The sequence below is a fragment of the Pholis gunnellus genome (genome assembly GCF_910591455.1).
Source record: "Pholis gunnellus genome assembly, chromosome: 23".
NCBI classification, from domain to species: domain Eukaryota; kingdom Metazoa; phylum Chordata; class Actinopteri; order Perciformes; family Pholidae; genus Pholis; species Pholis gunnellus.
In genome coordinates, this window is record NC_136550.1 from 2,806,721 (window position 1) to 2,831,432 (window position 24,712).

The 24,712-nt window shown below is 44.0% G+C and overlaps 1 protein-coding gene across 1 annotated transcript in view; it reads right to left on the bottom strand.

Annotated features, from left to right (window-relative positions):
- Positions 1 to 24,712, bottom strand: part of col4a5 (collagen, type IV, alpha 5 (Alport syndrome)) — a 38,720-nt gene that overhangs the window by 8,121 nt on the left and 5,887 nt on the right. Inside the window, exons 2-39 of the mRNA XM_079184722.1 lie at positions 14,300 to 14,356; positions 14,126 to 14,215; positions 13,827 to 13,871; positions 13,487 to 13,531; positions 12,286 to 12,348; positions 12,036 to 12,089; positions 11,913 to 11,939; positions 11,555 to 11,635; positions 10,980 to 11,042; positions 10,788 to 10,823; positions 9,679 to 9,720; positions 9,500 to 9,592; positions 8,898 to 8,951; positions 8,717 to 8,773; positions 8,411 to 8,455; positions 8,256 to 8,309; positions 8,119 to 8,160; positions 7,366 to 7,459; positions 6,576 to 6,863; positions 6,293 to 6,382; positions 6,128 to 6,198; positions 5,679 to 5,870; positions 5,433 to 5,601; positions 4,861 to 4,953; positions 4,665 to 4,769; positions 4,396 to 4,493; positions 3,616 to 3,766; positions 3,393 to 3,506; positions 3,115 to 3,282; positions 2,700 to 2,789; positions 2,293 to 2,439; positions 2,071 to 2,169; positions 1,876 to 1,965; positions 1,620 to 1,759; positions 1,411 to 1,537; positions 1,095 to 1,274; positions 938 to 988; positions 661 to 846 (exon numbers count right to left, since the gene is read on the bottom strand). Of these exons, the coding sequence (XP_079040848.1) occupies positions 661 to 846; positions 938 to 988; positions 1,095 to 1,274; positions 1,411 to 1,537; positions 1,620 to 1,759; positions 1,876 to 1,965; positions 2,071 to 2,169; positions 2,293 to 2,439; positions 2,700 to 2,789; positions 3,115 to 3,282; positions 3,393 to 3,506; positions 3,616 to 3,766; positions 4,396 to 4,493; positions 4,665 to 4,769; positions 4,861 to 4,953; positions 5,433 to 5,601; positions 5,679 to 5,870; positions 6,128 to 6,198; positions 6,293 to 6,382; positions 6,576 to 6,863; positions 7,366 to 7,459; positions 8,119 to 8,160; positions 8,256 to 8,309; positions 8,411 to 8,455; positions 8,717 to 8,773; positions 8,898 to 8,951; positions 9,500 to 9,592; positions 9,679 to 9,720; positions 10,788 to 10,823; positions 10,980 to 11,042; positions 11,555 to 11,635; positions 11,913 to 11,939; positions 12,036 to 12,089; positions 12,286 to 12,348; positions 13,487 to 13,531; positions 13,827 to 13,871; positions 14,126 to 14,215; positions 14,300 to 14,356 (3,691 nt within the window). The remainder of the gene's footprint in view (positions 1 to 660; positions 847 to 937; positions 989 to 1,094; positions 1,275 to 1,410; positions 1,538 to 1,619; positions 1,760 to 1,875; positions 1,966 to 2,070; positions 2,170 to 2,292; positions 2,440 to 2,699; positions 2,790 to 3,114; positions 3,283 to 3,392; positions 3,507 to 3,615; positions 3,767 to 4,395; positions 4,494 to 4,664; positions 4,770 to 4,860; positions 4,954 to 5,432; positions 5,602 to 5,678; positions 5,871 to 6,127; positions 6,199 to 6,292; positions 6,383 to 6,575; positions 6,864 to 7,365; positions 7,460 to 8,118; positions 8,161 to 8,255; positions 8,310 to 8,410; positions 8,456 to 8,716; positions 8,774 to 8,897; positions 8,952 to 9,499; positions 9,593 to 9,678; positions 9,721 to 10,787; positions 10,824 to 10,979; positions 11,043 to 11,554; positions 11,636 to 11,912; positions 11,940 to 12,035; positions 12,090 to 12,285; positions 12,349 to 13,486; positions 13,532 to 13,826; positions 13,872 to 14,125; positions 14,216 to 14,299; positions 14,357 to 24,712) is intronic.

Below are 24,712 nucleotides of genomic sequence, written 5' to 3' on the forward strand. Positions count from 1 at the left end.
AAGACATGAGGACGGATGGATTGGTGTATAAAAGACAAAAAAACAAAAACATGAAGATGTTGAGACAACAAAGTGCCATAAACACATGCTCTTTTTGGGGTCAAACCCCGGAGACAAATCCCGACATTTCCTGGTGAAAAGGGGATCTTTGAATCATCCGTGCTCAGTGTTGTTGACAATGACTCGACAGGTGGTGCTCAAACAGTGACGCGGCTCTTACACCGGTGATGGCGGCGATCGGTGCGACAGAGTTCCATGCAAATCAACTGACATGGAGATGAAAGCATTCACATTTGAAAAAAAGTGCAGCTTTTGCCGTTTGCTGTCTGGTTTTCGCTGGTTAGGAGAACTGAATGATCTAATTTCACAATATCCATCATTCCTCAGTAACGTCTTTTCTTTTGTTTGCATAGATAACGTGCTGTACTGCAAATTCAGTACAGGATTGCTATGGTTTTGAATGTTTTGAATGCATTTTCAACCCATAATAAAAAGCTACTTTCTGGGGTTGAAACTTCCTCACAGTAGGTAAAGATTCATAGTGAACCTTTGCTTTTAAGTTACATTATATAATGCTATTAAAGTCAGACTTGATCAGAAAACCAGGCAGCAATTACTGGCAGAAAACGTGGTGACAAATACTACATCCAAAGGCTTTACCTCCTCTTCCTGGTGGCCCAGGGGGTCCTTGGAGTCCTTTGGGACCCTGCAGCGCATGTCCTGAAGGCCCAGCAGGACCGGGGTTGCCTGAAGGACCAGGAGATCCGGGGTAACCAGCCTCTCCTTTGGATCCTGGGAAACCGGAGCTGCCAGACGGGCCAGGAAGACCTGGGTCTCCCTTTGAACCTTAATGAGAGATAAATTGGAGACTGTTATATCGGTGCAGAGACAATAATCCCAACAAGCAAACTGCTACATAAAGAGGATGGTTGCTCACCTGGCAACCCTGGAAGACCTGAAGTACCGGGTCCACCATAACCAGGAAGCCCTGGAGTAAACATGAATCAGAAGTGAGTCTCATCGAAACTAAACCAAATAGCAAATTTGACTTTACAGTTCAGTATTTTTCCCGAACACGTTGACCAGTGACTTACCTGGGTCTCCTTTGATTCCAGCCGGTCCTGGGATCCCGTCCCGACCTGCCTGACCCTTGTCTCCTGGAAACCCTGGTCCTCCTGGTCGGCCAGATTCTCCCGGTCTACCGGGAGCTCCAGTGAGACCCGGGCCGCCGGGCCCACCGTCGAGACCCTTCGGACCGGGGTTACCCGGAGAACCTGACAGTAGAGCAGAAGGACTTTGTTTTAGCTAGCAGACTCTTACCAACTGGCACTATTATTTCATAGTATTAATAGAAAACATCACGCATGTACTTCACCCACGTCGACTGCTGTAGTCAAACCTCAGACTTACCTTGGAATCCTGGGAGTCCGGGGTCACCTTTGTGACCTGGGCCTCCTGGTACACCTGGGAGACCGGGTGATCCTGGTGTTCCTTTAAGTCCTGAACTTCCTGGGAACCCTGGCTGACCTGTTTCACCCTATGAGAGACATTAAAAAAAGATATGAGGTGTGAACCTAAAATTTGCAGTTTTAGGACATTTCAGTGGTTGAGTCCAGTACCTTCTGTCCAGATAGTCCGGGTGGTCCGACTCCAGCAGAGCCTGGTTCACCTTTGGCTCCAGGGAAACCAGGTCCTCCTGGCTGTCCCGGGGATCCAGACCTACCTGGCTGACCTGGTAGACCCTTCTGCCCTGATGGTCCTGTGGCATCATAAAAGTGTGACATCAGCGTTTATGGCAAAGAAATCACGTGTTGGAAGACATTTGGGAACAGCTTTCAGTAGGTCGCCGGGAACCAACTATGAGTTCAAACCCACCTGGGAAACCCATTTCTCCCATGCCGCCTTTTCCTCCTGGACCTCCAGGACCACCTGGGCCTCCTGAAATGCCAGGGTCTCCCTTGGGACCTGCAGCACAGTGGAAAGAAGGGCATTTTAGGAATCGATTTGCATGAGTTTGTGTGTATAGATGTATGCATGTGAGTGTGTGTGTGTTGGGAGGTAAACACACACCTGGTGGTCCGGGAAGTCCAGGACGTCCATCGGATCCTGGCAGCCCGGGGTCACCGGAGAGACCAGGGATGCCTTTCTGACCTGAATAACCTGGTCCACCTGTAGAACAAATGCAAAAATATAATGTGTATTTACTAAAACAGTGAGTAGTAAATAAATAGATGTCGCCTACTTTTAAAATGTGTTATATTTGGTCTTCAGCGAAGGCGTTTTAAGCCGTACCTGGTAGTCCAGGTTCTCCTTTGGTTCCTTTGGTAACCGATGATATCTGGCTGGTTCCTGGGGGTCCCTGGAGGCCGGGCTCACCTCTGTCTCCTTTGAAACCGGGACCGCCAGGATTGCCGTCTCTGCCTGGGAATCCATTATCACCTGGAGAGGAGAGAACGTGAGAATCAGAGAAGTTTAGTGGTGGTCAGCGAGGTCCTTTGTCTCTTTTTCTCTTTAAAAGCTTTCAAGTTTCTTTTTTTTGTCATATCAAAAAATGTACTTCTCTGAACATATCATGAATTATATTACATGAATGCAATATGTTTTTTTTCTCATGGATTACAAAGTGGTAACATAACTTGTGTTATGTGTGTGTGTGTAATGAATGTCCTTTAGGGCTGTATGTAGTTACGAGTGAACACCTTTGAGTCCGGAAGGGCCGGGCCCTCCTGGGCCTCCGGGTCCTCCAGAGGGTCCTGGGGTTCCCATGGAACCCATGTCTCCTTTCGGACCTGCAGCCAGTCGTCAGAGCAGAAAATGAAAATACTCAATAACATAGTCCCTCATTCTCTCAGCTACAGCAATGCATTTGACTCAGTTCTTTGCTTCTTTCTTAACGTACTTACACACAAATAGAAATAACAGTTAGGGACAATTTCAACAAAGCTGGACAGATAAAGGTAAAGAATGGACAGGACTGGTATGTACACAAGTAGAGAAAAAAATAGCTGTTAATATAAATATTAGATAAATGTATATAAAAAGCACAAATGACCCGACAATAAAATAATAAATCACACGTATATACAGTTTACTGGTGTTAGCATTAGTTCTTACCTGGCAGTCCAGGCAGGCCATCCCGTCCAGGTCCTCCAAGAGGTCCTGGCGTTCCGACTGCTCCAGGGGAACCTGGGAAACCGGGACTTCCTCTGTCTCCTGGCAGACCTGGGATGTCTAGACCTGGCTGGCCGGGGTCTCCCTTCCCTCCGTTTGATCCGGGAAATCCTGTAACGATGATATCAAGATTTCAGGGCCCGGATAAATATCTGTATTAGATCTTTTTTTTCAATTTTGAGAAGAGCTTATGCAGGAAAATACAGCCTTATGTATCTGACCTGGTGGTCCCATTGGGCCAGGGGGTCCAGGTGGTCCTGGCGGCCCCAGTGAGCCGCTGGTGGGGGATCCAGGTGGGCCACGAGCTCCGGGTATACCAGGCGTACCGGGATCACCTGGACGGACACGGATGAGAAAGTCATTGTCAGCTCAGGTGTACCGTTGGCTCTCATGAGTTTTGGGAGGACAGATGTGAGTATACATAGTAAACAAACTGCAGAATACCTTTAGATCCAGGAGATCCATCAAATCCAGATCGTCCAGGTGAACCGGGGCCGCCAGGGAAACCAGAGTCTCCTTTTGGTCCGTAGAAACCTTTAGATCCAGGTACTCCTGGTACACCTGCAGGGCCAGGAAGGCCAAAGCCAGGCTCACCCTGTCACACACAAACACACAGAGGGCAGCCGACATTTAAAACGTGGGGACACAACATGAAGGTAAAGATCTTTTTATTAAAATGAGTGTACTTTTCTGTTGGTCAGGTCTGCTTTTTGCATCATGGATTTGTAGAACTCAACTCAAACTCATTAAATGTAATAAAAAAAAGATAAATAAATGAATGATCGACTTGTTGTGCTTTAAACGTACTATGAGTCTGACAGATTCAGTGCTCGTTATCATATAGAAGAGTCTGAGATGAAGACGTGTATTATTCAAACTGAATATTTTAGTTGTTTTTGATGAGAATTTATCATTATTATTGGGTGAAAATAAATATATAATTCCCGCGATTAATCGACAACTTTTTGGGACGATTAATACTAAAATGCAGCAGTGAAAGCCTTGCTACGCAGACTGTACTCATTTAGTTATTAAATTAAATTTAGGATTTCCCTTTCACACCAGGTGTCTGGTCACTTTATAGGTTTAGAGTCCTTGTTTTCGTTCAGTTTCTAGCAAAAGATTTCATTTTTTTTTTTGTTATTCTATTTGGTATTTACCTTTTTGATGTGAATTTCCTATTGTTATAAATAAAGCATTTTATCCGTCCATTTGTCTCCATACCTTGGGTCCAGGAAATCCAGGCTGGCCAGGGAGTCCATCGACTCCTGGTCTACCCGGTCCTGCAGGAGATCCTGGCTGACCGTTGAGACCTGGGAATCCTGGAGGATAAAATAAAGAAAGGGGGAGGGGGAGGAAGGGTGGAGGTAAAAAGAGAAATTATGAGGACAAAAAAGCGAGGAGGAGGCATAAGATGTACTGAGAAGAGGATGTGAAGGTCAGGAGAAGTGGAGGGAAGAGGAAGAAGTAGGAGTGTTCATTGGTGTCTTTACCTTTGCCTCCTGGGGGTCCTGGGAGTCCGATGCCGGGGAGTCCAGGATCCCCCTTCGTTCCTGGTGAACCAGGGAAACCATTCTGTCCGGGCTGACCCGGGCTACCTACCAATCAGAGAGCAGAAACATGTGTCACCTCGGTTACCCGGAGTGAACGATGAACGAAGACACAACGCATAAAATAACAATTGCGTACCTGGTGAGCCGGGCAGTCCCGGTGAGCCGTCCAGTCCTCGGGATCCTGGTAAGCCTTTCTCAGCCACCGCCAGGCCCGGTTCTCCTTTCCCACCTGCATGGCAAAAAAGTCAGTGACAATGAGAATCTACTACTGGATTATAGGGGTGCATCGGATCACAGAACTCAAGGTTCGGAGTCACGGATCGGATCAGCACAAAATAAAAAAAGGAAGCAAATGTTGCTTTTAGAGATCCCTGATCACGCTTTTCTTTGCTGCCGATACCAATTGCCGTTCATTGGCGATCCATATTGGCAGATACGGATTGTTGTCGTTTTGTTATAGCAGCTGGTCTTCAAGGCTTCAGACTATTTCTATATCTGCCGTCCCAGAAACCATTTCAACCGCTCTGAAGTCAGTAAACCATCAAAGATTCTAAATGTCATCCTTTTACTTTGTTATCTATTGTGGCGATGAGCATACAAACACAAAATTCAAATGAAAAAGAAATAAATACTCAGATATGGGCACCAGGATGTTGCATTGGATGTGAACCCAGAAGTCACTAAATAATTGTGAAATTGTCTTCTTACCGGGTGCACCGGGACCTCCGGGTCTTCCTGAGACGCCCTGGATTCCTTTCTCTCCTGAGGATCCCTGAGGTCCAAAACCAGGGGCTCCTGGAGGACCCCTGTCTCCCGGTATACCTGGGGAGCCTGGCCCACCGGGGCTTCCTCGTTCTCCTTTCACCAGCAGAGAGCCCTGTCGGACACATATGAATTATGAAACGGATCGCGGATGGACCCATCAATCTGAACGATGCAGTGAAATCCACCTACGGGTGTTCCTTTGGCTCCGGGACCTCCCGGCTGACCGTCACGACCGGGTCGACCGTCCAGACCGGGGAGACCGGGTGAGCCGGGGAAACCGCTGTCGCCCTTCTCTCCCCTCACGCCGCTGACTGTGACGGCATCGCCTGGGTCTCCCTTCTCTCCAGGGAATCCTGGAGAACCTTGAGGACCGGACGTACCCTGGAAAGTAAAAAGAAAGAGGGCAAAGAAGTTTAATCAAACTCTGACTCATGGCCAGGCACGTAAGACAACTGACGTCACGAAAGTAATATAAGCTTTATATTATACCAGTCACTAATGTGAGACAGTAACAAAAGACATTCAGACCTTCATTTAGAATATTTTAAGAGTATTCATTCCCCAGTGAACAATTCGATGTCACAAATATCAGTTCTAAGATGATATGTGCCGCTATAGGAAAAGTAAAAAGTACTAACAGGGGGTCCAACGGCACCAGGTGTTCCTGGATATCCTCGGTCTCCTTTGATACCATTGGAGCCAGGACCTCCTGATGGCGGACAGGGAAGAAGAAACTTGGTACTACCTTCCAAAGAATTCTGCATAAAGCTCCGTCAGATGGGAATGTGTTGTGGGGGTCTTACCAGGGAATCCGGGCTGTCCTGCAGGTCCTGGCGGTCCGGGGATGCCGGTGGTGTCGCCGAAGCAGTTCACACAGGTGTCGCCCTTGTCACCTGACAGAACAAGAGACACAAAGGGTGCAGATTGAATCCACTTCTTTAGCTTTTCTTTCATTATCTTATGACGTTTTAGGTATAAGACCTGACAAAAATCGTATTTACATAAGTTATGTTTACTTTTCTGTTTCATTTCTTGCACAGATTTTTTTTTTTGCAGATGAATACCAGCATCTCTATATTGGCTGACCTTTCTGGCCAGACCCTCCTGGGAAGCCTCTCTCTCCCTGCACGCCAGGACGCCCGGGCTCTCCAGTGACGCAGTTTTGTCTTGCCGTGGAAAAGCCTGGAGGTCCGGGGAGCCCCGGTTGGCCCTGGGGACCAGGATTGCCTGAACGTCCTGGCTGACCTGGCAAAGACAGCCCCGGGGGGCCGAGGTCTCCCTTCTGCCCTCTCTCTCCTGGGAAGCCTGGAGATCCGGACTGACCGCTACCACCGATAGCTGGAAGTCCTGGTGCACCTGGAGGTCCCGATAAACCTGAAGAGGACGGGACCGAGACCAAATGAAAGAGTTATTTATTTAGAGCTACAACCCACATTGACTTTCATTATTCATTCATTTGACGGTTATATTATACTGGTATAAACATAATTGAGTTATCTCATTTAACTCAATTAAGCATCAGTGGGCAGAGCCACAGAATCACTCACCTTTACCATTAGCTAGCTCGTTAGCATATCTTTAACTTCACAAATATCAACACTAGCTTACCGCTATCTGGTTAAGCCAACCAGCATTTTACTCTTCCAAGAAGAAATGTCATGGTCACCAATTAATGAAGAAGTTATACGCATTTATTTTTGTACATTTTATTTCATATAATTGGACAACGGTTTCTCATTTGACATCCTGTTTGGAGTTAGTCGCTTCCTCTTGCGTCCGCTCTTTAGCTAGCATTTTGAGCGTTATTGAAACAGCCTTTGTACTCCGTGTTTTATCATATATTTGAATGTTCTGCGTCTGTGTGAGTGTGTTTTACCTGACGGTCCTCTGTCTCCTTTGATTCCAGGTGATCCGGGGAAGCCGGCGTCACCTTTAGGGCCGATCAGACCTCCTGACGACGAACCGAGCACCTGGTGGGACGATGAGACATAAAACATATTCAGAAGAAACGCAACACACTCACTCACAGTCATTTCATTTTTCGACCAAGAAATCATGTATTTATTTTATCAAGATTTTTTTTTCTTCTTTTTTTTAGTATTACAATGCAATATTACGATTTTAATATATAATCTAATGAAATCAAGGTAAGAAAGAGGGACTTGTCAGTTTTCCACTTTTCTTTGGGCTCAATTTTCAGTTGCAAGGTAAAATTTACAATAAAACAATACACACCTGATGCTGGTATTGTTTTTTATTTCATTTACGAAGAACCTTTTTTTTAATTAATAGATAATATAACACACAAGCTGGGTAGAGAGATATGTCCCCATCTAGTGGTCATAAAGATGTAGTGCACCAAGAAGCCAATTGCACAATTAGAAAAGGGAGATCATTTTTTATTTTATGGAGCTACCTCTACAGCCACAGTCTTCTATTTCAACTACTTTGCTCAAGAGTATGTGTAAAGCACCCTTCATACAGTTTCCCAAGTCATGGAACATCTCAAAGGCAACTTTGTAAAACTATCTGCTCACGACGACCTGCTGATAGTGCCAGAAAAAAACAGCTATGAGCAGATCTTCAATTGAGATTGTCTTGTTAAATGAGAACAATTTAGAATACACACCACCCCTGGTGGGCCTGGGTATCCACGATCACCTTTTAGTCCCTAAAAAACAAAAAGAGACGGACAGGGGGAAGTTATCAAAACAATCCATGACATCACTTTATGAATATAGTTTTAAAAAGTAGTAGAAAACTCACTCTCTCTCCATCCCTGCCTGCAGGACCTGGCGAGCCTGACTCTCCTTTAGATCCCTGATAGGGACAAAAGGAAAAAATAAAGTTTGACATGCGAATAAGAGCCAAGAAAGAAAAAAGAAGTGTATAGAATTGTGTAGTTTGGGGGCAGCTCTCACGGGGAAGCCTGGAGAACCGGGGTCTCCATCTTTGCCTGGTTTGCCCTGCAGATAGAAGAACAATGGTGATCAGGCTTTAAGGTCTAGGCAAACGGTTCTGTTTTTGTAATCGTGACCTTTAACAAAAGTATTCAAATGCATGTGAAGTCCTGTGCCTCTACCATCAAGTACTTTGAAGCACACTGAGGCCTTGAGAAGTAAGTGTAGCTGTGGGAAAGGGTTAAGGTTTAGACCTGTAGCAGTCGCAGGGAAATATTATGTATAGAAGTACATTCGTATATCTGTTCATGTGTGATCTGCACTTACTCGTTTTCCTGCTTCACCTAGTTCTCCCTTGTCTCCTTTCTGGCCACCTGAGGGACCCTAAAAAAACAAACAGCATCAGCGTCAAGTTTTCCTCCGTTTCCACATTTCCATAATGCGGAGCACTTATTGCCTAAAGGGATGGATAACATTATGATGCTTGTGGGTGGAATGAGATACTTACAGGGGGGCCTGGATACCCTGGATCACCTGAGGGACCAGGAAAACCTGGGTCACCCTGCAGAGAAAGAGTTCAAAGTTTCAACCAAAATGTTTTGATTCATTGAAAAAAAGCCCTTAAATGATGGTTTACTGGTTGTTAATACACATGAATACCAGGATGCACCAGATCTAGAAAACGGCATCATAACGGACGGTTCCTGTACTGTTTCAGTTAACGCCTTCGTGCATTATCCGATACTCACAACAGTGGAAATATGAGCAAAACAAAGTGAAACAAAATCTAAAAGAGGGCGCAGGAATTATCCGTCACCTTCTAGTGGCTGAAGTGAAAGTTGCAGCAAATAAAGAAATATTTCTTTCTTTATTGTTTTAGCCTGAACGCTGATGGAAACATGATTTGCATGCTACATTTTCCCACATATTCTAACATAAATTATGTTAATTTGGGCTTCAGTCAGCCTATTTGAAGTACATTTTGTCACCTTGCAGCTATTTCACTTTTCTTTGTTGTCAGATCCAGACGAGCTCTACTGCAGCTTAACAACTGAGCCAAAGCTACACGTGCTTTTGTGTAAGTATTGCATGCACTCTCATCTGTATTACCTTGTCTCCTCTCTGAATCTCCGTCTCAGATGGTCTCTTCTGTTCTCCGACTTGCCCTGGAGGACCAGGAGGTCCCGCCAGACCTGGTTCACCCTGTGGTCACACAAACACACTAGATGAGATTAAGGGTTAGGTTTTAAACTTCCTACTAACTTTGACTCTGCTAACATGATGAATACCCTCTCTCCTTTGGGCCCTTGGAAGTTCAATCCCATGTTTCCCTGTTGGAGAAAGCAGGAAAACAACAAGCTCTCAGTATCAGAATATCAACAGGATGAGAAAATGACTGAGATTCATTTAGAGGAAATGCATGATCATGACGCGCCAGACTCTGCCTCTGATTGACACTAGGTTTATTTATAAGGCCCTTACTCTTATTCCCATCTTACATTACCGTCTATTAATATGGGCCTTGTAGCAGGTGCCGGCTGTTTTTTACTGAGTTTGGAAAATCCAGTTGTTCCTCATTTGGCACCGGGCGAGATGGAATAACATTCAGAACAATATAAAGCTCACTTTCATCCTGAAGGGAATTTGCATTTTTTATGCACTTCCAGCTGTTCTTCTAGTTGATAAACTTGCCTTGAATTCTTATTATACATTATTAAGTTTCATATTTGTGTTTCTTGGTGCCTGTGATTGTTTGTTTATCATGTTTTTACTCTGATATTTCATAAATGAGGTCTCTACCTCCACGTATTACCAAGTTAAAGTAAAGGCTGAATGAACGAATGACTCGCTGCCTTCGTCACAGAAGGAGTTTATTGCTGATGAACAAGATCGCTGGAAGGTTTGCGAGTTATAATGATTTCAACTCAGATGTGGATGTTTTCTTAAGGATGGCAACCGTTTGCTGACTTAGTGCAACATTTTGAATTTAGCTTATTGTTTTGTTTCTTTTAGTTGTGTCGGTCTTTGCGTTAAGAAGCGTTACATGTCCAGCGGTCCGCACACACCTGTGTCTACTTATTACTTGATTGAGAGGCGTGACCCATCACCAATATGTTAACTTCCCCTTTGTGGCGTGGTAAACTAATACCCATAGAAATATGAACTAATAACCAAAACAACACCCATACGGGCTCCACCATATAAATAATTACAATGTGCTGATTATGGGAGAAAAATGTTTTGTAAAAATGTGGATGGAATACGATTACAGATCTGTAGGAGATTTAAATTGTGTGATGTCACAATTATTATGTTAATATTACAACACACTGATTAACAAGACAATAAAACAATGTCACTTCCTCTCTAAAACCCCTGTGGTAGAATCAGAACTCACCTTTGGTCCGGGGTTACCTGGAGGACCTGGACGACCCTGGAAAACAAGCCCAGAAAACAATGCTGTTGGACTACTGTTTACTTCCACACACTAAATGTTCAACTGGCCATTACACTGAAATGAAAAAAAAGTGCAAGTGAAATACAAAGCTTTAGAGGTTTGATGTGGTGTTTTTGCAGCAGCCGTCATTACCTCGTAGCCTCTGGGTCCTGGAGGACCGAGTGGACCCTGCAAACCGCCGGGTCCGTTATTTCCCTGTGACATGAACACACACAGAAAAACTGTTGTTTAGACATAAAAGTTGAAAAGTTACTATCCTGTGAAAAATAAATTGCTTTACAACGTATGTTATTATGTGTTTGAATATTTATGGTCATTAGTTTTTACATGTATAAGAGATACTGAGCACTTCTTTTATTATCTGCTATTTTATTGCAAAATGAGTCTTTATTTGAAGGCTCTAGATACTAAAATACATACTATTTTTGTAATATTTCAGCATATAAATCATCAAATGTAATGAATAAGTGTCTATCTACACAAATAACCCATTAACAGATATGTCTTCCTTCTTATTTGGCTGAAAAGTTCTTTTTTTGACTCAGCTATTCGTTGAAGATATATTATGTTTCTTATGTCCGTTATCAACTCCCAATTTTGCCTGACATATTTGGTATCTTTGGAGACTTTTGGATATCCACTTTGGACAAAGTTTGGCTGCACAGTATCAGTTAATTAAGAGGTTAAAATACACCCAAAAAACTCACAGGAATTCCTGGTAATCCGGGCAATCCCACGGCTCCTTTCTCTCCAAAGCGATTGGTGGAGATCACGTCACCTGGGTCGCCCTGCAGGGGAGGAACACACAACCAGTTAGACATGAAACGTCAGAGGGTTCTTATCAAAGAGGCTATGAAACATCTGCTAATTCTTAGAGGTCTGTTATGTCGAAATATCAGACACTGTTTCTCTGTCTGTTTTGCAGAATCATTATCAAATTAAACAGCACCATCTTGTGGCAAATACACAAAAAGAACAGCCGGACTTCAAGTCATATAAACATTTAACCAAATCCCAAACCTCGAGGAGCTATGACTCTGTGTGGCAATAAAAATGATTAGTTACCTTTTGACCTGGCAGACCAGGTGGACCCTAGAAAGGAGAGAAAGGAGAAAACGTTAAAGAAGAAAATGAATCGTTTAATATTCTGATGACAAACAAACTTTCTCTTCAACGCTGCAAACTCACCGATCGCCCTTGCTGTCCGGGAATTCCTGAATTTCCTGGGAAACCTATGTCACCCTTGAGAGAGGAGGAACACATTTAACACACAGCCCATAGATTATATATCATATATATATATATATATATATATATATATATATATATATATATATATATATATATATATATGTCTTTTCAAAATGTATTTAATTTACTGTCATTTGTTCCAAATGCCTTCATTATCTTTTTTTCTGAAAGACTTTTAACCAGATACCTTTGTCCCATTGCAACCTGGCACTCCTCTCGGGCCTGAAGGTCCGTCCTGCCCGGGCAGACCCTGAGGAAACAGGAAGTAAACAGGAAGTTACATTACATGTGCTACCTGGGTGTTGTTGTTTTTTGTCAAACTAGTGTAAGGAAGATTTCAGTAAGATTTTAGAAAGGGGTGTATGTAACCCATTAAAAAAAACGTCATTTATTTGTGTGAGCATGTTCTTTTTTGGAGTAATTTAAAGAAATCAGTAAATTGACTTTTACTTTGGTAGTTTTTAAGTCATGATAAACCGTGTGCGAATGGAACAAAATAATCTATAAAACATAGATGGACATAATAAAGAATTATGCATCATGTTCTCATTATTGTACCTCGGAAACAGGTAAAACAAAGGTTGCATCTACCTTAAATAACCTTTAATAGTTTAAGTGTCCACCCGGTTGGGCACGCAAAGTGACCCAAATCAAACACACTCAACAGGTGCATGCTATGGCTAACCTGCTAACATACTAATGGTGGATCCTCCAAAGGTGGACTAAGGTGGACTAAGGCGGACTGAGGAGGACTAAGGAGGACTGAGGAGGCCTAAGGAGGACCCAGGAGGACCCAGGAGGACTGAGGAGAGCTCCCAGCATCCCCTTCAGACAGGTCAGGACAATTCCCGTTAATGAATTACCGTTAATGAAAGCCTTTACCCTTTCAAATTAGCTTGTGAAACGCGTATGCTAATCGCTAGCATGCCGTCCATGATTATGGTCATCTAAGAGTGCAGACGAGGGACTGCTATGGTTACAAAAGACAGTTTAAACTATTTCAAACATTTGTGAGGTTGAGTTTACATGAAAGGCTTCGATATGTGTCTGCTAGCGGTTAGCATAAGCGATTCACAGGCTAATTGGAAGGGTAAAATCAATAAACTCCGGGTAAATGTTATAGTATCGTAGACCAAGCCCAGCAATTCGTCTTTTTTAAATTATTCATGTGACCTATTAACTGTGTTTTGTGTTTTTAAAAACGTGTATAAAATATGAATACTGTGGTAGACAGGCAGCACGTGTGAGTCCAAATCAATAAAGAGTGATGTCATCATCCTATCCCTTTTAACATTTACTCATTTACTTTTACTCGTTTACTCAAACAATACTTAAACTTCTAAATAATATCAGTTCCACCTTCTTTTAGATGATTTGGGAAAACTTACAGGAAGTCCTGGTGTTCCTGGGAATCCTGGCAATCCAGACGGCCCCTGTTAGAAAGAAAATAAAGTACAATACAACAATGCAAAATGTTAAATATAAAAGCTGCAGAAGAGAAATGAGCTTCTAGGTTCTTCATGAGCTCAGTGACTCTGATGATGATGAGGTGAAATGTGGACATCTGCTGGTCAGAAGAGCTCATTACAACTTTATTCTCATCGTGAACCAAACTGAAATCAAACTTCCCTTTTTTACACTTTTTTTAAGCTTTGTCTCTTAAGTGAAGCGTAAACTGTTGCTGCAAGAGAAGAGACAGCAAAAATAAAATAATAATAATGTACTTACTCTGATTCCTTTTGGACCATATAGTCCTGAAGTTCCATCACTACCCTGAGAGGAAAAACAGACAATACTCAGGATTAGATGAATAATATCTTGACTGATTTGTGTCCATTTTAACGAACTGAAAGTTTGCACCAACACACTTCCATCAGATTCTCAGTTTTGTTTACTTATTCTCTTATTCAGAATGTAGTTGACTTATGCTAGAAATGCCAGACTCGAAGCGAGGTTTCTCTTCTCAACCTTCCGACTCTTCCCTCACGTGTTCCAATTTAAAAACCTCGTTGACCCTAAAAACGCACCTTCTCTCCTCTGCCGCCGATCGGGCCCTCAGGTCCGGGGAATCCTGGGACTCCTGGCTGTCCGGTGAGACCTGGGAAACCCCGCTCACCCTGCAGACACAGTTAACAAACATTATCTCCCCGCCTCCCAACAAAAGTATACAATGTTTTAATATTGTGCGTCTTTTTGCCTACCTTGGTTCCTTTTACTCCGCTGCAGTCACATTTAGATCCCACGCAGCCATGGCAGGCCTGTTGAACGACAAGAAAAATAGAGATAGATATTTATTTAACTTATATTCTCATTTTCATAATTAAAAAAAAATACCATCGACAAATAATAATCTTAAAAATGTCCTGCAGCATCCTGAGAGCACTGACATTATGATCTTTGTTTGCATGTTTTGGTGAATTCTCTTTATATAATATAATAATATTATGCACAAATATAAGTGAAAGTGGGTATTTTCATGCTGGAATCCACTAGAGTGCGCTCCATCGTTACGCTGCGTGCTCCAGTGTTTCTTCCCACAGAGGAGGAGAACGGTTTGTTTAGTGATGAGATGCAAGGTCAGCGAGGACCGAAGCGACACGCTAACCTCAAATAAATAGCCTTTATCTGGAATAAAACAAATGTACCCCAAGAAATCCTTCAGTTTTCTCAGCAGGAAATGCTTTTTGTTGTTGTGGAGAAAGAGGGTGAAAGGAAAGAGAAGGGAGGGATGGAAGGGATGGGAGGGATGGGAGCGGGAGTGCCAAGCTGTTGATTAACTTTTCCCATGCCTGTTGACACAGCGAATGCCAGACGGGCATCAGTTGCACGCATGCCAGGCAGTCGGGTTGTGAGAAAGACGGACGGGTTAGTCAAGTCAGCATTCTTCTGTGTTCATGGCTTTCATGGTGTTTCTGTTTTAATGGTCCGAGTCGTCCTGCTGCAGCACATTTTGACAGAGTTTCTTCTTTTAACATAATATCACCTTTGAGGCCAGCATACATTCGGCAGAAAATTATAAGAAATGTCCTTGAGGTATCTGACCAACGGTCCAAAAACCCAAATATACTGACTATATGCAGTGATACTAAACAGCAGATGCTCTCAGTCGAGAAGCTGAAACCTGCAAATGTTTGTTGTCTGTTGATCCAATAAAGTGTGACCTAATGGGTGGGACTGAACGCGGTGACATCGGAGGCTCATATCGGTCGTCTCAGCCCAGTGATTCCCACAGTGAGATCACTGGAGGGGAGCTTATTTGTTTTGTGACAACATCCCGACTCCCAAAACAGCGTTACCTCATCGGCAGCGAGTTTAAAACAACCAGCGTCTCATGTGAAGTCGAGCCAGCTGCTGAACAACCGGCTCGGCCTCTTGTTATGCTCTTTCTTCACGGACAGCGAAGCGTCTCCGTCGGTTTACTGTATGTGGGGTGTAAGTCGCCTGTTATCTTCTTTATTATGTTATTGTAATAGTATGAGACAAAGAAAAGCTTTTTTCTACCGTGCAGATCTGCGTGTATGCAGTGGTGTCTTCCTGCAACACTCGGAGGCTAAAGCAAGGCACTACTCACAGCCTGGGGTTGAGGGTTTGATTCCCACCGCGGCCCTTTATGCCATAAAGGAGTTTTTTTGGGGGGGGGGGGGGTTAAAAGATGCACAGAATGTTGCATGTCGGTGGTAAACACAAAATGCGATCCGTTATCTGGACTGGAGGGTAGAGAGGTTACCAACACACACACACACATATACATACATGCCTGAATACATTTGAACATGGGTAGCTGGCCGTGTGTGTGTGTGTGTGTGTGTGTGTGTGTAGGTGTTTTTACAAGCCCTGAATCTCCAGATTAGTCTCTGGTCTGCTACAGCTCAATGCAGTCTGCTCTCCCACGCCCAGGCCTGCAGCTCGCACTCTCTTCACCTCCATCCCTCTCTCTCTCTATCTCTTCATCCATCGTCCATCGTATTTTTTATAATAGCTGAAGAAAGTTTTTTGCAACCAGTGTAGCATGAAAGCACGGTGGAATTAGCACGCTAGCTAACTAGCCAGCCTAAATGATCTCGTCACAGCGTAGGAAAGAACATTTTGCTAAGTGACGACTTTGTTCAGATCGTTTTCTGTCACCGGTGCAGCATGAAAGCACGGCTAAATTAAAGCTAGCTAAGAAGCCAGCCATCCGCTAGTTAGCGTGCTAACTCCGCTGTGCTTTCATGCTACAGTGATTACAGGAAATGTCTCTCCTCACCATGGTATTACTCCTTACATTAGTAAAAGATCTGAATACCTCTTGCACCCCTGCACTAGAACAGAGTAACGGTAGATAGATAGAACATACTTTAATCCCCTTTGAAATTCGATATCACACACTTAAAATGAAAGTATAACCTATATTATTACATCATTCATCTGTTTTATGACATTATGAGTCTACTATAAGGACAGTGAGGGTAGTTTGTGGCATGTTTGCGTGGTCTCACTGTGCGTTTTGTTTCGTTCCCATACGGCTGAGGTGTTGCTCTGTGTACTGTTTGATTTACTGCAAACCAGTTTCCCTTTGGGCTGAAATAACAGACTGAAATGAACTGATAAAGCTGCCTAAATACAGAGTTAAAAGCATCTCTCTCCCTCTCCTGCTCCCTCTCTCTACCCTCTCATTTACCCCCCAGGCACTGACGGGGCATGTAATCCACTTAGAGAGGTCAGTGAGCTGCAGATATTTGCTCCACTCCCTCCGTCTCTCTGTCTTTTAGCTCTCTCTATCATTTCCCCGACACTCTCTCCTCACCGCTGTCCCACTTTCTTTCTTTTTATCCCGTCACGCCAACCCCAGCGATCGGGCCCCTGAGGGGAGGTAAACTCCGGTTTGGCTCCGTGTAGGAACGGGTGGTTACAGTCGGGAGTCGTGCCCACACAGGTGAAGCTCTCGCTCTGAGGGGCGGAGGCCCAACGTGCACACAATCCGAGGTCAAGGTGAGGCGGCTGATGAGCAAAAAGTAGCCTGACTTTATCTCCACATGTGGTTGATTTAAGGCCTTAAGAAGTACGCAGAGCCTTTACTTCAGTACAGCAGAACTAATGGAGGTACCCACCCACCAAATACATGTCTATATGATTCTTCCTCTGCTGGCTACAAGCCACGGAAAAAATGCAGATAAAGGCGTAGGATTATCAAACAAACGTGCATTAAAAAGCGAGTAGGAGATATACAGTAGGTGTGTTCAGAGTGATGGAGGGGTGAGTCAGGTGAGGGGGGGGGGGGGAGGGGGGAGCGGAAGGCATGTACCCGGGGATTAGAGCGGCGAGACTGGAATTCCCCCGCTCATCAAAGACTGATGATTAGACACCTACACTGCCCTGCCCTGAATAACACACACACACACACACACACACTCATGTAGCATACACACTGTAAATAGACAAATACTCTCATAAACAGTACACACAGCTGCAAAGACACGAAGTGTATTTCCATCATCAATACACACAAACGTACTGAACCATATCAATTCAACCACATTTAATAACTTCTGCTTTCAACACTAGAGCCCACATGTTTACACACACACACACACACACGATGGAAATGTTTTCTAATACAATCTAGTTGGTTCTACTGTATTTCTGATCTGTTATCAATACCAGCGTGTGAGATTGACGGTGGGAATATTTGTAATTTTTCTGTCATATTTCCAATATTCTGCTTAAAGGACCAGTCCGTAATATTTCTGACTGTATATTTACACGCATAGGACATTATTGAGTCTCATATCAGAATATATAATCCAGTTTATACACCTTCTAAACCTGCCTTTTGATTTGATCCGTGCCGAGTTTCCTGCTCTACAACACTTTCTTCTTCTAACTTTTCACTTTTGTCTTTTCTGTTGGCTTTAAGCTTAACAAATGAAATCAGAGTTTAAGCGTTACTGCTGAAAATTTGATGAAGAAAAACTAGAGGATTGCGTTGGTGCAGTGGCATCGTTTCATGGCTCAGCACCTGTGTGTGTGTGTGTGTGTGTGTGTGTGTGTGTGTGTGTGTGTGTGTGTGTGTGTGTGTGTGTGTGTGTGTGTTCATCCTTGTTCTGGAGACCGGCCCTCCAGGCTCCGAGCCGCCGCCCCTCAAACCGTTGATCCCTTTTCATCGCCGCTGGACTTTGACTACTTCAAGGTGCGGACGCCGCGAGGGCGACGACCAAACCAAATATTTTCACTTTAAAAAAAAATGAAAAAGAAATCGGAGCATGTGTGTGTTTTGACTAACAGGCTCTTTAGAAGAGGAAGACCCCCGACTGTCTCACACACACACACACACACACGCCGTCGTGCCACAGTGCCGGTCCAGGAATTCCATTGATATTCCCGGGAATTCTCTTTCTTCTGAACGCAGTTTTCTCCCCCCTCCACTCTTCTCCTTTGGTGTAATGAATGTTGACCCCCCCACTGACCTCCCACTGAGAGATACCTGCAGGGAGAGCACTTAAGCATCTTGAGGCACCAGAGCTAGTTCGTTTCACGAGCAATTTGAGCCACACGAGTGCATTATAATAAACCTATTATTATGATTTAACCTATGAACGATAAACCTGATTCGGATGTCATCATTAGAGTTGCATTGCATCGCAGTGATGCTTATATGAAAGCACATCATTGAACAGTTTAACTTGAAGATCTAAAACATTTCCCCCGATTGGTGCAGTTTGCAGATCCTGAAAGCATGCGTGCAAACGCTGCTGATCTATTGTGGATCTTGTGAACGGGGAGGGTTGAATTCCTCCCTCTGGGAGACGTGACAACCCTCCCTGGCCCGGCCCGGCTCGGCCCGGCCCGGCGCAGCCTGACACAGGTTGAAACGTGCCCCTCTACCATCCCATCTGCAACGCTCCACATACATCACCACTTGGCACGACGCTTTGTAGCCAAGGGCAACAAAAAAATTAGAGAGGGGAGCGGCGGCTCGCCCCGACTGAATACCTGGAGAGGAGGGAGGAGGGAGGAGACGAAGGTAAAGGAAGGGAGGAAAAAGGAAGATCACTCCTGTGGGATTTAGGGATGCATTCAGGTCAGAAAACTGCTCAAACACAGACCAACCTGTGTGGTCTAAATTGTTGTTCTTCCTTTTGGAATTCACTAAATAAAACACGGGGGTGTGACTAGTCTGTTTGGTACAATCGTGCAACTTTTTGGGGGGGTTTCATTCCAGCGGTCAGGACACGAGGACCTGTAACTACGTCCAGCTGTAACTCTCGATCCATGTCCCGATCTACAAGCAGCTCTCTGCTCTCTGCTCTCGAGGGATCGCAAGAGCATCAGTCCAAACAAATCACAGGAACACTTCGAGATAGCAAACGAACCCCGTTTACGTTTCAGACACTTTGCAGTGAGAGTCGACATCTGTGTAAACCTTTGAGCAAACCTGCATGCTGGACGTGCATCGCTGTTTGGATGAGCCTTAAATATTTACCCAGAAGCCTCTGCTGTAGACAAAACAAGATAGGATGTCCTGATGCTTTATCTGTGAGATAGTGGGACGGAGAGGAGTGAAAGCTACTGGTTTGCACCTGAACCTCACGCCCATGAAGGATTGTTGAACATCATTGCATTTTGACTCTGGCAGGCTTGTTGTAGTTGCAATTAAATATCATTATATGCTTTACATACATTAAGATTCCTCTTTATTAGAACGAAGGAGACTAGTTCAAACCCCGACAAACAACTCAAAGTGAGCAGTACACATACTTTTGTCCACATACAGCATTTTGTGCTAAACGTCCCATTGTTTTTCTTTTTACTCTTAGTTCGTACCACTGCTGCCCTTACAAAGTACGTACTGTTGTATGCATTCAGTTGGGACCGACTACTTCCTCTTGACATTGCACCTCTGACCCTCTTGCTCACATATCTGCTGAGCAGATCATTGTGGGTCAGAATAGCCAGGAAAGCATGCTGCAAAATGAGACCGGATGCAATTGAACATCCTGGTATTTTTTCGCATATATTGGGACGTACTAAATCCTTTTCCTGGCGTACTAAATAGTATAGTACTGGTATTGGAACACACAGTGTGCTTCTACCTGGACACCTGCAGTTCCACGTCTTCACCACACGAGGGCGGTGACGACAGCTGGAAGCATGCAGGTAAAAAGATGAAAAGCATGAATCAAAAGTCCAGAAAAACTATATCTTTTTCCAGATGCCCTCTACACGTCGGCCTCGTTCTGGGTTACATTAACTTTTTTAGTGACCGACTGTGTTTACTGGCCGTAGTTTGGTTCAGATCCTCACAGCTGCAACATGCTCTCTTTCTCTCTCTCTCTCTCTCTCTCTCTCTCTCTCTCTCTCTCTCTCTCTCTCTCCCTTGCGTCTCCAAGTCCTCAGTGTGAGATGTGGTCTTCAGAAGAGGCAGGTCACAGCAGGTCCCTGCCCTGCCCACATTTCTCTTAAATGTTCTCACTTTAAAACCAGACACAGCAGCTGAAATGTTAAGTGTTACCGGGGGAAGTTGAACTGTGGGGCTTTCTAATGTTTCTGCACCAAGAAACAAGTCAGAAAAGTGAAATGTTGAGGGAGGGAAATGCATGACTTAAACCTGGAAATGCTAAGAGAAGCACTTACTGGGAAAGACTAGCTTCTCGGGATCAGCTGTTAGCATGTTAGCTTTTCACTTCCTCAATAAATATTTCTATCTGCACAACTTAAAATCTGTTTTGTTCACTTTAGTTGAATCAGAAGACAGGAGGGGTCCTAAATGCTCTTTGGCTGCCCAGATGTTTGCCTTTATTATTTCCTTGACTAAAAACACAAAGGTCGAGTGACCGTCTCTCTTCATGTCTCATCTCTTTGGTCTTCCTCTACACCTCTACCCACTCTCCTTCAGTTCATCTTTCTTTCTCTTCTTCTCTTGTCTCACATTTTTCCACTGCCGCTCTATCTATCCCTCCACCCCTCTCCTCCTCCTCCTCCTCCTCCTCCTCCTCCTCCACCCCTCCTACTCCTCCTCCTCCTCTTCTCTCCTACTGTGCTGTGACAGATGTTCGATATTTCCCGTTGTTCTGACCGGCGGGGGGTCGGTTTGTCTAGGAATGCCATGCACTCAGTGTTGACACGCACAAACAAACATGTGCACACACACACACACACACACATACTTATATACAAGCAAAGAAATAAAAGTACGTCTTGTCTTTATATTTTGAATTACATATTGACAATAAAGATGGAAAAACAAATGTGAAGAAAACGCAAGTAATCAAATGCAGCGTTCCAAAAAAGTGAGAGGTTTTCTTTTCTTACACTAACAGACAGTTTTATTAATAAAATCCTATTTTAGTTTAATTTCCAATTCCCTTTCCACACTTCGTATGAATGTAAACCAATAAATGTTTGCCAATAAAGGAAATTCTACAAGAAAAATAGAAACCTGCCTTTTCTCGCCGCTGAAACACATACATAGAGGTGACAAATTCAAGGAAGGACCTGAATAAATGACCCGAGAAACATGTCGAACCAAGTGAAAGAATCACTCCATAAGTTCAGATACTTGAAGACTCGATAATGTCACCCATCTGTGCATCTACATCGACAAGCAGAAAGAAAACAGGCCACAAAGTCATTACAAAATGAGAAAATAACACCAAGAATTACTTCAAAAACGACTTACAAACATGACACAGTTGTGTTCCTAAAAAGTGATTAGAGGCAAAAGAAAGAGTCACAGAGAGAAAGGATGAAATGGAAGAGAAGAAGAAGAAATAGTAAACTTGTGGATCAGGTGCTTCCGTGTCACTGAACAACTTGCTCTGCTGCTGAACATTATCCTCCGACTGCATGCTAACGGCTTAGCCGCATACCAGCCGGCACACTGACCTGCAGGATTAACTCAGACCTGCTCCACCTGAGGGACACACAGCGGCACGCAGCTCAGTGTAAAGTACAAACAGTGTTTGTGTCTACTGTATGTACAGGACAAGTTCTTAGGATCCGACTCTGATCTGATGGAGAGGGAGGAAAGAAAGAGGGGGAAGAAAGAAAATGGACCAATCGACTAAAGAAACCAAAGTCGACTCAGACCAAAACAACCCATCAGTCGACCGGCATTATTGGTTCAGTCTCACCCACCAAAGTAATCCACGTAATCATTAACCAGGAAGTATAAAGACGGCACAAAGTAACAAAAGGTGAGCGGAAGGGTCGAACAAACAGCCCTCTTGGAAAAATCGTTTCGTAAGTTATCACACAAACTGTTGTAGGAGACGGTTTGGTAATAGGAAACTTGTTGTTAAAGCATCCCACCGTGTCTCCTGAAAGGCGTTCAGTGCTGCAACAACATCACACTACTTCCAGCATCTTGCTCCGCAGAGACCTGAGTCATAACTCTCGCGGCCAGAAGAGGTTCTTGTCAAGGAAACTGTAAACATGCCTCCATCGTGTTAGGCAAAGAGTGAAGGAGGGAGCAGCCAGGGAGATCCAATATGTGTCTATATCCTGTCCTTTACTTTGAAATAACTCCGTCTGGACAAGTATATAGAAGGTAATGTGATAGCGCTGAACTCTGAAACAGTAGCCACAATAACACGCTCCATACCACTTTTTCCCATGTGGCTTTCGGGGAAACCCTGTTTCCTACTCAGTAGTGTGATTAGACAAACAGGTGCCCGAAATGTGAGAGAGAGAGAGAGAGAGAGAGAGAGAGAGAGAGAGAGAGAGAGATGAGAAGAAGAGAGAACCAGATGCCCTCCCACACTACGGTCGAATCAGCTGCAGTCAAAACAGCTTTCTGCCTCTGAAGCAGCTCTGATGACTTCATTCATTCGTTCATAGACTGCTGCAGACTACAGGCTAAGCTGTGTGTTTTAGCATTGTGTGTGTGTGTGTGTGTGTGTTATCGCTCCTCGCCATCAGTCCCTCATGTGAGATGAACAGATCTGGAGGGTTGGTGGAAAGGTGGAGGGGCCGAGAAAGCTGACAGCAAGAAAGGTGAAGAAAAGGTGAAGAAAGGTGGAGGGGCCGAGAGATGAAGTGCTATTTCATGAGTGCAGATGAACCGATTGTTGGACTTGGCTGTCAATCATCACATCAGTGCTCCTGTTACTTATGAGTCAAATAAGTTACACAGCACATAGTTTAACTCTCTACTGCTACAAGTTAAAGTCTCTTTTATGTGTTTATTCTAACACTTTTGTGAATAAATCACATTCGCATAATCAGTTATAAATATTTGAGTAAAAGTTGAACAATGTTCGATTTATAGAGTTTGTTTGGGAGGTTGCATTACTGTTTGGTAATGCCATGTCACATTTGACCGCTTTAGAATTTGAATAAAAGCATTTTTTGACTTCATATTTCTATGTAAACCTAAACTTATCATATAGATAATCCACCAAAACTCTTGAGGTGGTGTCCTGAAAAATGTGGGTACTGCAGGTGGGACACTTGGCCGTTTGGAGATGCTGATGTGCAAAGTTGCCCCGTGGTTGCCAAGGAATATGTTTCTTTAGGAAGTCTTTTTTTTTGAAGGAAATGAGAAACCGAAAGAGCAAGAAAGCCTGGAAACAAGGTGACTTTGTGTTTGACACTCGGCGTCCAATTTCAAAAGACGCAGAGAGATTTCCTTGACGAGAGGGACCAGAGACACGGAGGGGAGGCTCTGCAGGTCGCAATAAAAAGGCGTTGAGTGATGTAAAGGCGAGGCCAGTCAGCGTGTTTGTTAATACGTACTTCGGGGGGAAGCTGTGCGACACGGGTTTAAGCAGGTGAGAGGGGAAGGAGAGAGGAGAGAAGGAGACATCTGTAGATCAAGGTCACCCGCTGATCTCAGACAGATTGAAAGTCCTCCCTTCTTCTTCTCTCCCGAAAGAAAGAATGCAGAACAATAAACGCTTTAGAGCACAAATATGTGATGCGTTTCAATCTGCTCTCTTTGATCATTTTCTTTTTGCTTCTCCAGTCGAGCTTTATTGTTTTTCTTTGCTTCCCACCTGAAGCGATATGTTTTTCACTTTGTCCCTTAAGCAGCGCTCTGTTTTTCCTTTGGGCTGTAAAAATTCCCTCTTTTTTTTCTAGAGAGAGAGAAAGAAGGGAGAGAGGACAGCATGTCTTGTGACTGTACTCAGTGTAGGTGGACTTGGCCCACTGGATCACACACACACACACACACACACACACACACACACACACACACACACACACACACACACACACACACACACACACACACACACACACAACTTCACTACAAGCTGAAAGTGGTTGCTGAATTTCCACACCTGCATCAATCATACATAACTCTTCCACTTGTACAGCTGCTGCCTCCGTAGTACTTTCCGGTTTGGATTTTCTGACAAATATTACATGAATAAACAGAGTCTGATGTTTAATACTGGAGTTCCAGATGTCTGACTTTCCCACCAGCACATGAACACAACATAGCAGTTGGCTAAAAACAAAACACTAAAACATTGGATTATCACCAAAAGCCGATCCCAGAATCAAATCTTACAAACAGACACAACTTTCCTATCCGAGAACCAGATTCAATCCCACGCAAACGTCTCCTGCTGGTCTTAAGGAAAGAGATCCACACTCAACGTGTGAAACGATCAAAAGAAGATGAAGCA